The 15,291-nt window shown below is 34.6% G+C and overlaps 1 protein-coding gene across 1 annotated transcript; it reads right to left on the bottom strand.

Moving 5' to 3' along the window:
- Positions 1-13,073: 13,073 nt before the first annotated feature.
- LOC114175072 lies at positions 13,074-13,586 on the bottom strand. The gene has a single exon (XM_028059830.1). It carries the CDS (start codon positions 13,584-13,586, stop codon positions 13,074-13,076), a length of 513 nt encoding a protein of 170 aa, XP_027915631.1.
- Positions 13,587-15,291: the final 1,705 nt, after the last annotated feature.

Raw genomic sequence — 15,291 nt, 5'->3', positions numbered from 1 at the left:
ACAGGGACAGGATAGAAAATTCGGACAGACCTAACGACCTGAATCGGCCCGACAATCCAAATGGGCACGATGACCCGAACGGGCCTGAAGACCAAGACGAGCCAAATGACCCGCACAAGCATGGCGATTTGGACGAGCTGGATGAGCCCAACGAGTTGGACAAGCACAACGAGATAGACGAGCCCAACGGACCCAACAACCTAAACAAGCACAACGACTCGAATGGGCCCGACGACCCCGACCTGCCCAACGACCTGAACAAGCACAAAGACCCAAACGGGCCCGACGACCCAAACGGGCCCAATGATCCAGACATGTCCAATGATCTGGACGGGCCCAACGATCCAAACGGGCCCAACGATCCAGACGAGCCTGACTATTCAGATGAGTCTAACTATCTGAAGTAGCACGACGATCCAAATGGGCCAAATAATCGGAATTGACCCGACGATACGAAAGGACTTGACGACCTGGAAGGGCTTGATAGTTTGGATTGGCTTATCAAGGTCGTTAGGCCCGTCTGGATCTTCAAGTTCGTCCAACTCATCCGACCTGTTTTGGTCATCGAATTCATCTTGGTCATCAGGTCCATCTGGTTCGTTAGGCCCCTTTGGGTTGTTAGGCCTGTCCATATTGTCATGCTTGTTCGGTTTATTGGTCTTGTCCGAATCATTGGGTCCGTTCGAATCGTCGGGCCAGTTTGATTTGTTGGGTTCGCTTGGATCATCGGGCCTGGGCGGATAGTTGTGCCCGACCGGATCGTTGGGCTCGTTTTGATCGTCAGGCCCATTCTAGTCGTCAGACCTGTTCAGGTTGTTGGACCCGTTTGGGTCGTCAAGCTCGTCCGGGTCATTGTGCTTGTCAGGGTCGTCAAGCAAGTCCGGGTCGTTGGGCCTGTTTGGGTTGTCGTGCTTGTCCGGGTTGTTGGGCCAGTCCGGATCGTCGGACCCGTCCCACAGATAATAATCTATTTTAAAAAATAATACATTTTTCTTATTGAAGATGAAAGCTCATGTGTTGATCTTGACCCACATGACTTTTGTGAGATTTTTGATCTTGTGAACTTCTTTGATGAGAACTTTTTTTCATTGTAGACTTTTTTAGTCCTAGTCCACATGGACCAAGTCCAAGTTCCGTGAACGGGCCAAATTAACATCTCTAAAAATGTGTAAGTCTAACGTATTTTAATCAATTTTTTATAACAATTTTTATTTTTAAAAAATTTGAAACCATCCGTAAACGATAGTGATTTGGCTAGTGCACTTCAATACATCAATTGACTAGTTAAAAAAATATTTTAATCTTCCATATTTTCAAAATAATTTTCATCTTGATGTTGAAATTTAAAACTTTGTTTTACCTTTTAAAATTGTAAACAGAACCAATTTTATTCTTCCGTGTTACAAGCATGCATACTTTAAACTAACCAATTTTAACACAGTATTACGTAATAACTACCATGTTTAAATTAATTATATTTTGTCACAATGTTTAAGTTAACTATTTTATTATAAAAGCAATATATATATATATATATATATATATATATATATATATATATATATACACTAAGGTAATGTTTATAGTCCTTACACATGGACGTGAAATTATAATTAGTCCATGAAAGTCAAATTTTGATATATTTTAGTTCTCAAATTTTAATTAAAAATAAATAGATATAGTTCTTCTAACCGAATAAAATTAATCTTGTTTTACGTAATATACAACATTCCAAGTTGACATTTGATTAGAATGTGTCAAACTGTATACATATTTCAAACATTAGCTTGAAACATCATTGCACACATAAAAAATAACGAAATTAATTTAGTAGGACTATATCTTTTCATTTAATTGTATTAAAGTTTAGGACATTAATAAATTTCAATTTCACATCAAAATTTAGGAACTAAAAAGATATTTAATCCTAATTATAATTTCTAAAAAAAAATCCAAAAAAATTAAATTAAATTTAACCAAAAAATATTAATAAGTGTAGTGATAAAGTCCATTGGAGACTAGCACCGTAAGAAAACATAAATTTAGCTATCAAATATTATAACATAAGCAAAATTGTGATACATTAGACTAAGCCAATCCTAAGTTAATCTTTTAAAACAGAAAAATAAAATAAAAATGTAAAAGTACTATTAAATTTTCTTTATTAGATAAATATTTGTGGTAGCCAGAAAAGTAAATGTTAAAAATAAGCTATTGTTGTAACACCCCATTTAATTTAATATACGAAATTAAAGGAAGCGTCACAAAAGATAACGTAAAAACGCAGTCCTGGAGTTCAAAATCCAACTCCTTAAAAACCTAGGCACACCACGATGCCCAAAAGAAAACCGGTTAACAAGTTTACAAGGAAATGTATGTTAATCAAAGAACAAACAAGTACATGGGCCTTAGCCCTAAAGAGAAGCCCACTAAAGAAACTAAAACCAGCCCATGCAGATTATGCCGCGGAACCATCACCTCCCTGTTGCCCGCGGGTGTTCCTCGCATATGCTCACACCAACAAGTTGATGATCATCGCAAGAGAGAGTACCACACAGCAGAACACACCACAAAAAAAGTAGGGTAAGCTAGAGCATAAAATCATTTCATCAATGGAGTTAGATACATTTTCATAGTCCATCATACATACATCACACAAGCATGTTACGACCTTCTAAACAATACACTACGACTTGACTCGACTTATCCGGATATATATAACTTGGTCGGATTCAGCGGACGCTTGCACTTATGGTGGATACCTCTGCTCACTCCTGAGTCGCTCACCCCCGAGCTATGTGTTGCAAGTGTTTCAATGAATCAATTTTTCCTCACCACAAGGTTAGCCCTTAATGAATTTCAGGCCTCCTGCTACTCTCACCACAGAAGTCAGTCCGCTCTAGGTGAGACTAACTGACCCCTTAGAGTGTCAGGAAGCAATCCTTACCTTGAATCCTTACCTAGTTATATAGATGGGGCACCACCATGGACACCCACTAACAGGGGCCATGGAATTACATCCCGACCACTGAAGCGTAACCCCGGAGGTCTCACCTAGAGACTCCAAGGAATTACACGCTGACACGGACCAACATTCATAAATCAACAATACGAGAACATTAAATCATGTTTACAATTTCATACCAACCCCTGGGATTAATTCCTCATACGTATCACATTTTGAATCCACGCCACTGGTCATCACCACCCCATGAGTCTAGGGCCTCATCTCATATCAATATCATGTCCCATAAGTTCCAAATCACTCATTAATTTCACATGTCGAACTTCCACATTATCCATCACCCCATTCAAGAATTATGTCACACATACATGGCAATCCAGCATATATATATATATATATATATATATATATATATATATATATATATATATATATATATATATATATATATATATACACACATATACCTTAACATAACAAGCATACCCTAGCAATTACCACTAATCCAAGGGCAACCAAACAACCAAACCACATACTGTTTCACCCAGCCCCTCGCTCAGGCTGAAGGGCCTTGCTCAGGCGAGACAGTCTCGCTCAGGCGAGTCCCCCTCCGCCTAGGCGAGGGCTCGAAACAGGAAACAGGAACCATCGCGGGATCTCGCTTAGGCGAGACCCCTCTCGCCTGGGCGATTGGTTCGCTCGCTCAAAATAATGAGCAGGTCGCTTGGGCGACCTTCCGCGAAAATGGTTTGGGCGAGCCTCCGCCAGACTCGCCTGGGCGAGATTACCAGTTCTCGCCCTGGTCTCACCTGCAACAGATGCATCATTCAACCCAACAAAACACACCAAACATTTCATGCATCCAGAACAACGATTAATCCATACAAACATTTCGCAAGCTCAAGAAACGACAGAAAACAAACAACTTAAACTTAAACCCTAACTTCCCGTACCGCGAGCATTCATTATGAAATATATATATATATATATATATATATATATATATATATATATATATATATATATATATATATATATATATATTATCACACTAATATTTTTTATTTATATTCAAAATTCTCTGCACATTCATCTATTTTATCTATACTCATCTCTTTCATAATTCTGCATAATTCCTAGTATTTCAATTGACTATTTCTATATTTTAATCGGTTGAATTATATTATATGAACAAATTAATTTGTTGTCTCTGTTTTTAATTGATTGAAAGTGTACAATTCAACACTAATTGCATTTTGATTTCGTGGTTAGTATGATTTAATTAAAATGGGTTTTTAGAAATTGAAGGTAAACAAAGTTTTCAAAAAGTCAATTCAAGTCCCCACCCCCTTCTTGACTAAATTACCCATTTCATTACTTACAAGTTTAGTCGTTCATAATGATATGAAAACTATGCTCTGAGAGTTGTTGTTCCTCCCTTATGCCTCTCATTATATATATTCTACATATTGTAGAGACAAAATGCCTAAAGCTATGAGAATTGAATGTTGGAACTAGAGGTACAGCCTTGCTTTTATAGAATTTCTTGGGCATTGTTCAACCTCACCTTCAGTGCTCAGCCATATGGGTTTTCTTTAGAGGTTGGTTTTCTTTTTAGCTCAGCCCCTTGTACTGGTGCTCAACACTTGAGCTTTTCTTCTTGGGAGGGTTTTCTTGGTTTCTGAACCTCATGCATTGATGCTCCAACTTTCCTTCCAAAAAGGGTTTTCTCATGTGGCTCAACTCCAATTTGTTGTGCTTAGCCAAAATGTCAAAACATGTTGTCTGCTACCATGTCAATTGTGTTCTACGTCTTCTGATGAGTATCTCAAGATGTCTTGCTACCACACCTACCAGCCACAATTGATAGAGCACGTGCGGGAAACCATGCTACAGACCACACTTTGTAACGCTAACGTCCCATGACTACCAAACTCGTTAGTTTAATATTGAGGAGGACAATCTAATTGGACCCTTCGTACACGCCACAACGTGCACACTCACACATGCAACACTCGCCAACCCGAGCCACAACTCAAGAGTTCCTCATGTTCATTCGCCATCCCGAGCCACAACTCAAGAGATGTCATTTCGAGCCACAACTCAAGGGATACGTTCTGAGCCACAACTCAAGAAACACCAACAAGCCGACCTTTGAGATATCGCCAAAACCTTGTAGACCACGCATATCCAAGCAAACAGACACAAGTCTGGCCTCTACATTATTGCGTAGCGGTGCTCTTGAGCCGCTTGGCGAAATATGCTTCCAGACAGCCTGGTAGATTACTTGGCGCCGCCTGGTAGAACACTTGGCGCCGCCAGGCGCCAACCCACTGAATTTTGGTCCAAGCCTAGTTCTACAACACACTGCCTGGCGGAACCACTTCCATCGCCAAGCGCCAACTCTCGAGTTTTACTCTAGAGTTCACTTTGTGGCCTGTCTCTTGGTGGTTTACACCGTTCCGTCAGACGCCACACCAATAACTAGTAATTTATTGGTATTTGGCACTCTGGAATATGTTCCAATGAACCTATTTACACAAGAGACTCAGTGCATGAAAAGCATGCATCCATGACAAGTAAATACACTTTCATATTATTAAGTTAAACTCAACTACACAATATCACATGGTCATACATCAAACACAACCATATTCTTGCTTTTATACATCCCAGAGAATTACAATAAATCTACATAAAACTATCAAAACAAAGTGTTATACCCAACACACAATCCTACACAACCAAACAATATACAAACCAGGAAGAATACATAATCATTGCCCCAAAATATCGCACGGCCAATAAAATAGTAATAATGATAATAATAAAAAAACAACAACAATAACAATAATGATAATAATAATAATAATAATAATAAAATGAAACAATACAAATAAAAAAATAATCATGAAAATAATAATAAAATAAAATGAAATAATAATAGTAAAACAATAATACTAATAAGATAAAATAATAAAAATAAAATAAAGCAATAATAATAAATAATAATGATAATAAAATCATAAATAAAATAAAACAAAGATAATAATAAAAATAATAATAAAATAATAGTAAAATAAAATAATAATTGTAGCACCCCATTTAATTAATAAATATATTTAAAGGAAGCATCACACTGAATAATATAGAAATGCGGCCTAGGAGTTTAAACCATACTCCTTACAATTATCTAAGGAAGTTCAAACAAAAAAAAAACACACCACGATGCCAAACAGGATAAAGGTAAAATAACATTAGTTGATAATACACCAAAAGCTAAAATAGAACATGGGCCGTGGCCCTAAAGGAAAAACCCAAATAAAAGAACTCCAGCCCAGGTAAACTATGCAGTGAAATCATCTTTCCCCTGTTGATCACGAGCACCTCTCGCATCTACTCCCATCAATAAATTGATGATCATCGCAAAGGTAGAAGAACAACATACAAAGCAATCAAACAAGCAAAGGGTAAGATAAATCCAAAAAGATTTTATCATACAATCAGATATACTTTCACAGTCCAATATACATACATCATCCAAGCATGTTATGACCTTCCAATCAATACATTAAGACTCAACTCGACTCATTCGGATACATATAATCTGGTCGGATTCAACCGATGCTTGCACTTGTGATGGATTACCCTGCTCACCCCTGAGCTGCTCACCCCCGAGCTATGTGTTACAAGTGATACAATGATTCAATCCCCCACACACAAGGTCAGCCCTTGATGAGTTTCAGGCCTCCTGCTACTCTCACCACAAGAGTTAGTCCGCTCTAAGGGAGACTAACTGACTCCTTAGAGTGTCAGGATGCAGCCTTACCTTGAATCCTTACCAAATTATATAGATGGGACACCACCATGGGCACCCACTAATAGGGGCCATGGAATTACATCCCGACCACTGAAGCACTACCCTGAAATCTCACCTAGAGATTTCAAGGAATTACGCACTGACACGGACCACACATGCTCACTCAATCAGGTAATATTTATCATACACATAACCTCATGCCAACCCTTTTTAACCAATCCTCATTCATATCCAAATATTGAATCCATACCAACTCATCCTTTGTATTTCATATCAATGTCATGCCTCTTTGATACCAACCATCTCATTTAATTTACATGCCAAGTTCATACAAAACCCATCATTCACCATCCATGAATCACATCACTCATACATAACCGTTCATCACATATTTTTATCATAACAATTATATCCAAGCAAGTGCCAACCATCCAAGAATAAGAAACAACCAAACACCACACTGCCCTCGCCCAACTCCTCGCTCAGTCTGAAGGGTCTCGCTCAAGTGAGCCCCCTTCACCTAAGCGAGGGCTCGAAAAGGGGGAACAGTACCCTCACGTGGGGATCTCGGTTAGGCGAGACCCCTCTCGCTTGGGCGACATGTTCGCTTGCTCAGAAAGAACGTGGGTCGCCTAAGTGACTACTCGCGTGAAGTAGCTTGGGCGAGCCTCTATTGATCTCGCCTAGGCGAGACATGCTTGCTTGGGCGAGAAAACCAATGCTCACCACTGTTCTCTCGTGCAACAGTCCAATAACACAACCCAAACAACACCATACGACATTTTATAAGCTCAAAGCAATATATAATCCATGAATCGCGTAATATCATCAAAGAAATCATGAAAAATCAAAGCTTTAATAGAACTCTAACTTCCATTACCTGGAAAATGGCTAATATTGGACTTCGACTCTTAAGCCAGCGAAACCAGTAGCTTCAAGGGCAGATCTATGAACTAAAACAGTGACACGACAAAGGAGATTAGAAAGGGCTAGGTTTGAGAACTAACTTACGTGAACGGGAGACTGAGGTTGAGCTCACTTAAACTTGGGTAGATCTCCAAACCCTAGCAGAGATTCTGTGGAGAGGAAAATGGGTGAGTTAGGGCACTAATTTTTTTCAGAATGACTTGCAATTGAGGGACCTTGGCTGCTTTAGGGGCCTTGGTACCCTATGGGCCAGCCCTTTAGGCCCAACAGTGTGGCAGCCCTTAACATTAGGGCACTCAATAAAAGTGGACCTTACAATAATAATAATAATAATAATAATAATAATAAAGATAAAGATAATTATAAAATAAAATAAAATGAAATGAAAATAATAATAATAATAATAATAATAATAATAATAATAAAATAATAACAAAATAATAATAATAATATAAATAATACTTATAATAATTATAATTATAACAATAATAGTAATAAACGAAAATTTAAAAATAAAAAAATAATAATAATGAAAATAATAATAAAACAAAATAAAACAAAAATAATAAAACAGTAGTACTAATAAAATAAAACAATAATAATAAAATAATAATGATGATAAAATAAAAATAATAATAAAACAATAATAATGATAATAAAATTATCAATAAAACAAAATAATGATAACACTAACAATAATAATAAAATAATAATAACATAAAATAAATAATAATAATAATAAAGATAATTATAAAATAAAATAATAATAATAATAAAAATAGTAATAGTAATACAAATAATAATAATAATATAAATAATAATTATAATAATAATAATAATAAAACAAAATTTTAAATAATTATAATAATAATAATAATAACAAAACGAAATTTTAAAAATAAAAATAATAATGAAAATAATAATAATAATAAAATAAAATGAAACAATAATAATAAAACTATAATATTAATAAAATAAATTAATAATAATGATACAATAAAGTAATAATAATAAAATAATAATAATGATAATAAAATCATCCATAAAAAAACAATATAATAAAAAAATAAAAAAATAAAGAAAATAATAATTATAAAATGAAATAAAATGAAATTAATAATAAAAATAAAAATAATAATAATAATAATAAAATAAAAATGATTGTAATTGTAATAATAAAATAAAATTAATAATAAGAATAATATTAAGAAGAAAACCTCTAAATATCTCGTCAAGCCAAAAGGAAGAATCATGATAATCATAGCAATGATTTGGTCACTAAAGCCAAAAAGAAGAATCGTGATACTCATAGCAATGATTGTGCCACAAGGAGAACTCAATACAACGAAAACCACAAGCACACACATACTCTCTCTAAAACCACATACGACAAACATCAAGAAGTTAAACGATACAAGAATTTGATTCAAGAGAAAAATTTCATGCATCATATATAACGCAATTGCATATAATATCATTAAAACAGGAAATGGCAGTTCCCCTAACCTGGATTCCTTGCTTAAATTTTGATAATGAGCTTCCCTTTTTTATCACCAATGGTCTCCTTAGTGACACCTCAATTCAGCTCTTCTTTTCACCCAAGAACCACATTTTTTTTTCTCTGAAATTTCACTCCTCACAATGCTGTCCAATGGCAGGCACCAAAACTCTTTCTCTCACCCTTAATTTCCACTAAAAAGTGCCTTAATTAGCAATGATGAAGAGAAAAACGAGAATTGGCATTAAGTTGACTTATTTGCCATTCAAAGTTTGTGGCTGTTTTTCCAGCCTCCCTTGGTTGCTCCTAAAGCAGCTAGGGTTCCTCTAACCTTTCACGTTCATGCCAAAGAAAATTTGGCAAAAAAAAGTTTAATTTTGGGTCTACCAAGGTTCAAACCTATAACCATGCCAAATTCATAATTTGGCACAACCATTCAACCAATTCACATTTCATGATAATTTATATAATTCTATGATTATATCATCACTCATCATGATCCATCACATATTTAAAATAATAATAAATAATATAGCACATAAATGGTATACACAAGACTTGAACCTAGGTCCCCTTACACAATCAGGCACTCTCAACCATTTAAGCTAGTACTTTTCCACATCAAACATGTGAGTATTAAATGCCATAAAGGCTCCCACTACCCGCATTTATGAATTAATATTTATTTAATTAATTAAATTTCACGGGTCTTACATAAAGCGAGCCCAAATCCTCTCGCGTCGCCTAGTAGGTTTTCATCACCGTCAAGCACTTCATGCAAAAACCCAAAAAGCTAGTGATAATGGTTGTGTCGCCTGGCAGACAAATCATGTTACGAGGCAGTTCCTCGCAGGAACTTAGAATTATAAGAAAAATCATATGAGGCTTCTGTTAGATCTTCAAGACTTACTAGGCAGTTTCTGGAAAATTTCCAAAACTTATCACAGAAAACATGCGCAAAATACAATCATACATCTCATACAATTCATACTTAAGAGTTTAAAAGCAAGAAACACGATGAAGTTCTCCTTGCTCGCGATTGTTCCAACCCTTGTCTCCTCTCCAACAATGATCACTAATCCTGACATAATCAAATGACATGGATTCATGAAATGTTTAACATGAAAAATTACGTGAAAGTGATCTGTACACGTCTATTTTCAACTGGCCCAAACTTTAACTTATCGAGATCGATATAATAATCTTAATGTACAAAGTGTATTAATTGAACAAAACCACATAATTATAGATAAACAAATATGTCTAAAATCAATGTATGCATACATTAAATTAAACATAGAACATAAAATATATGAAAATGACCAACTCACACTAAATCGCAGATTCCTCAAACTGTAAAACACCCATATGAGCAACATGCTCATGAAAGACCTTGGGTATTGACTTATATTGAACTTGTACTGAACTTGAGCTATATTTATAGATTCCCCTTTGGACACTGACTTATATTGGTTTTGTGCAATATGCCTATATCATTAGTGGCAAGTAGAATGTCATCAACATACAAGATCAAGAAAATATACTTGCTCCCCTTAAACTTGTGATACAAACAATCATCAACAAGATTCATCTCGAAGCCAAATGAGAGAATTACTTGATAAAATTTGTAGTACCATTAATGAGATGCTTGTTTTAGTCCATAAATGGATTTTGTCAGTTTGCAAACCACATTCTTTGGGTCTCTCGACACAAAATTTTCTGGTTGCACCATACAGATTGTCTCGTCAATGTCCCCATTGAGAAACACCGTTTTGACATCCATTTAATGAAGCTTCAAATCATAATGTGCAATAAGAGCCATAGTTGTCCTAAAAGAGTCTTTTGATGAAACTGGAGAAAAAGTCTCTTTAATGTCAATCCCTTCTTTTTTAGTATATCCCTTAGCTACAAGACGAGCCTTATACCATTCTACATTACCTTTAGAATCTTTTTTGGTCTTAAATAACCATTTACAACCAATGGGTTTCACACCTTCTAGTAATGGGACAAGTTCCCAAACCTTATTATCTTACATGGATTTATACTCTTCATTCATTGCTTCAATCCATTTTTCTAAATTGGGATCTTGTATGGCTTGACGGATGGTGATTGGGTCGTCTTCCATCACACCATTATTAGGATCCTCATTTTCTTTGAGAAATATGAGATAATCATCTAAAATGGCACTTCTCCTTTCTCTCATGGATCTCCACAAAGGTGTTGGCTCATGAAGCACAGGTTCTTGAGGATCTTGAGTTTGTTCTTCATGAACAACCAAATCATCTTGAGTATGGGGTTCATAAGCAATGTCTTGTGGAGGTTCCGAACTTACTTTATCAAAAGTAATTGTTTGAATCGGTTCTAGAATAGTTACTGATTCTTCATCCAAGACAAAGTTCCTAATCTTATTCTTCCCCCCAAACTCAATATCCTCAAAGAACATAACAGTTCCCGACTCAAAAATAGTCTTTAATGTGGGATCATAAAATTTATATCCCTTTGATCTTTTAGAATAACCAATAAAGTAACTGCTTACTGTTCGGGAGTCCAATTTCTTTTCATTTGGCTTATAAGGCCTTGCCTCAGCTGGACAACCCCACACACGAAAATGCTTCAGACTTTATTTTCACCCAGTCCAAAGCCCATAAGGTGTTTTGATAGCTACTTTAGTTGGTACTCTGTTTAGAATATAAGCTATCGTCTTTAGTGTCTCTCCACAGAGTGACTCTGGTAAGGTGGAATGAAAAATCAGACTCCTTATCATATCCATAAGAGTGTGGTTTCGTCTTTCAGCTACACCATTCATACTAGGTGATCCCAGTATAGTGTACTGTGGGACAATTCCACATTCCTCTATGCACCTAGCAAAAGGTCCTCGGCGCTGTTCACCTGACCCGTCATATCTGTCATAGTACTCACCACCATGGTCAGACCTGACAGACTTAATTCTTTTATTGAGTTGATTTTCAACATCAACTTTAAAATATGTGAGCACATCCAAAGACCGTGACTTTTCATGTATAAGAAATAAGTATGCATATCTTAAGTAATCGTCTATGAATGATATAAAGTATTGTTGACCACTCCACGAGGGTGTAGGAAATGCCCCACAAATGTCCTTATGTATCAACTCTAAGATGTATGTAGCTCTATATGCACCTAATCTCTTCACTTTGGTCTGTTTGCCCTTAATGCATTCAACACAAACATCAAAATTCGTGAAGTCAATAGACTCTAAGATTCCATTTGACACAAGTCGTTTAACTATATTTTTAGAGATGTGACATAAGCGCCTGTGCCATAATGCTCCTGATGGAGTATTGTTAATTTTACGTTTAGTACCTCAAGATTTTGTATTAAGAGTTTCATTATAGGTGTCTATAGTATCAAGAAAATACAGATTATCATAAGCCAAAAGCGAACCAGTTCCAACAATATTTGAATTAAGACAAACTGAATTCGTTGTTTCCAATTGAACAAGAATAACCTAATTTGTCCAAATAAGAAACTGAAATTAAATTTCGTGTGAATGACGACATGACTTTCAAATCTAAATAAAAACCAGTACACAACAATAATCTAAAATGCCATATAGCCTCCACCTCCACCTATTTGTCACCTCCAACATAGATCCATTTTTCAGAATCAATTGGCTTCCGGTAGTTTAGGCAACCCTTCATAAAAACACTGATGTTAATAGTTGCACCTGAGTCTAACAACCAAGTGTTACTAGGTACAAACGCTAAATTAAATTCATAACATACCAAAGTAAAAAACATACCTTTCTTTGCACGCCAAGCATGATATTTGGCACATTTCTTCTTTACATGTTCAGTCTTATTGCAAAAGAAACATTTGCTTTCTTAAGTTTGTTTCTTTTGTTCTGGACCCTTAGCAGCTTCCTTCTTGGAATCATCCGATCTCTTCCCTTTGCCCTTAGCCTTCGAGGTGCTTGCAAAATGAGCACTTTCTCTCTTGCCTTGCTTTAGTCTTTCCTCTTCTTGCACGGAGTGTGAGATGAGCTCATTAAGAGACCATTTATCCTTTTGACAATTATAGGATACCTCAAACTGATTAAACGATGCAGGAAGAGAAATCAACACCAAATGAATGAGCAAGTCTTCTGAGATTTCAAGCTTTAATGCCTTGAGTTTAAAGACAATATTAGACATGCTCATAATGTATTCTTTGATATTCCTTTTGCCCTGATATCTCATGGAGATCAAGTTCCGAAGAAGAGTGCTTGCCTCCACCTTATCACTTTTTGCAAAGCGCTTCTTGATTTCAACAAGGAATTCTTTGGCACTTGTTATGTCTTCAGAAATAGTACCCCTAAACACCTCTGGGATGCCATGCTTAATGATCATTAGGCTCATGCGATTTGAGCGATCCCACTTCTCATAATGCTCATGTCTCCAGGAGTACTGGACACTGTAGGAGTAGGGGTTGCTCAATCGTTAATGCAAGATCCATATCCATGCAGCCAAGAATAATATCAATATTTTCTTTCCGGTCCTTAAAATTTGTTTCATTGAGGATTGGAACAAAATTTATATTGGCAGATACAAAAGCAATCGTTGCTGAATTGAGAACAGAAGAAATAAACTAATTATGCTCACATTATAAAAAAATAAATAAATTCAAATAATGGTTTAATTACCTAATGCTTCATTAATATCAAGTCTTTGGACAATAATATTAACTGCTAGTGATATCCTTGTTGTAATGGTCAAACACCGATAATAATGCATGTTCGATAACAAACCTATCTTTAGATTGATTTTATTATCAACTCGCAAAACCTTATAATTATCACGTGTTTACCGTTACAAGTGTGTATACAACCCGGCCAAGTATTAATCTTTCTTTAGGCCGATCAATGCTCACATGGATAAAAAGAATACACACAAACATGTAATCGTTTTTGTAGAACTTTGTATAAGAATAGTTTTACTGATTGTGAGATGTTTAGCACATTGGATTACAATAAAGTACCTTCTGTAAATCTTAATTGAGTAATAAACGAGATGTGGTTATACATACTTATCTCATTTATGTGTTATTTGTTCATATTCTCTAATTGCAATGGTTCACATTCAATATTGTTTTATTTCTTTTGTTGTTATTTGTTCTTGTTTGAGCACTAAGTTCACAAGAAATTGGTATAAGAGTCACTAAAAAAAATTGGTATTCATTGGGTTATTTTACTGAGGTTGTAAAAACCGTCCAATTTAGAATAATTTAGTAGATTGTATAAATTGGTAATAATAGCGGGGTTTTGTTGTTTTAAGATGAATTCCTTAATAAATATTTACTAAAATTTATATTTATTCAAATTTACTTTAAATAATAATAAATAATCTTTTTAAAAGAAATTAATTTAATAATATATATTTAGAATATTAGATCAAAATAAATTATATTAAACAAATTATATTAATATAATATTAACTATTATATTGCACTTTTTGTTACCATATAAAATAAATAATAGAAATAATAAAAATTGGGTTTGATTTTTTATATTTTTATATTTATATTAATTTGAATTTTATTATAAATAACTAAAATTTGATAACTAAGATCCATTTTATGACATATACTGTTTTTTTATTTTTTATTTCCTATACTCTCCCTAAAGTTTTCATGAAATAAAACTTTTCTTCCGGATGAAAAACATTCAGCTAAAACTTCTTCCAAAAATTATTAAAAAATTTAGTTATAATCAAATGAATTTATGTATAATTTTTTTATAGTTATAGTTATAATAAATTAGGTATTACTTTTGTTGAATTATAAAATATAAACGTCAATTCCCTCCACAACAATCTTGTATATTAATTTTATGTTCTTTATCGACAAAGATTAGTTGTTAATCTATTGTGAGTAGAGAAATTAAACCCATAACTTCTCTTAATTTCCTTCCAAACCATATATATATATATATATATATATATATATATATATATATATATATATATATATATATATATAAAATATGGGGAGAGTCGTAATCTCAACTATGTGCACCATTCCAAATCAACAAATCCATTACTATAACTCAATATTCTACAACATTAT

The sequence above is a fragment of the Vigna unguiculata genome, chromosome 3, assembly GCF_004118075.2.
Source record: "Vigna unguiculata cultivar IT97K-499-35 chromosome 3, ASM411807v1, whole genome shotgun sequence".
Classification (NCBI taxonomy): domain Eukaryota; kingdom Viridiplantae; phylum Streptophyta; class Magnoliopsida; order Fabales; family Fabaceae; genus Vigna; species Vigna unguiculata.
Note: the sequence above shows the minus strand (reverse complement) of the source record. Positions and strands in the feature narration are given on the sequence as shown.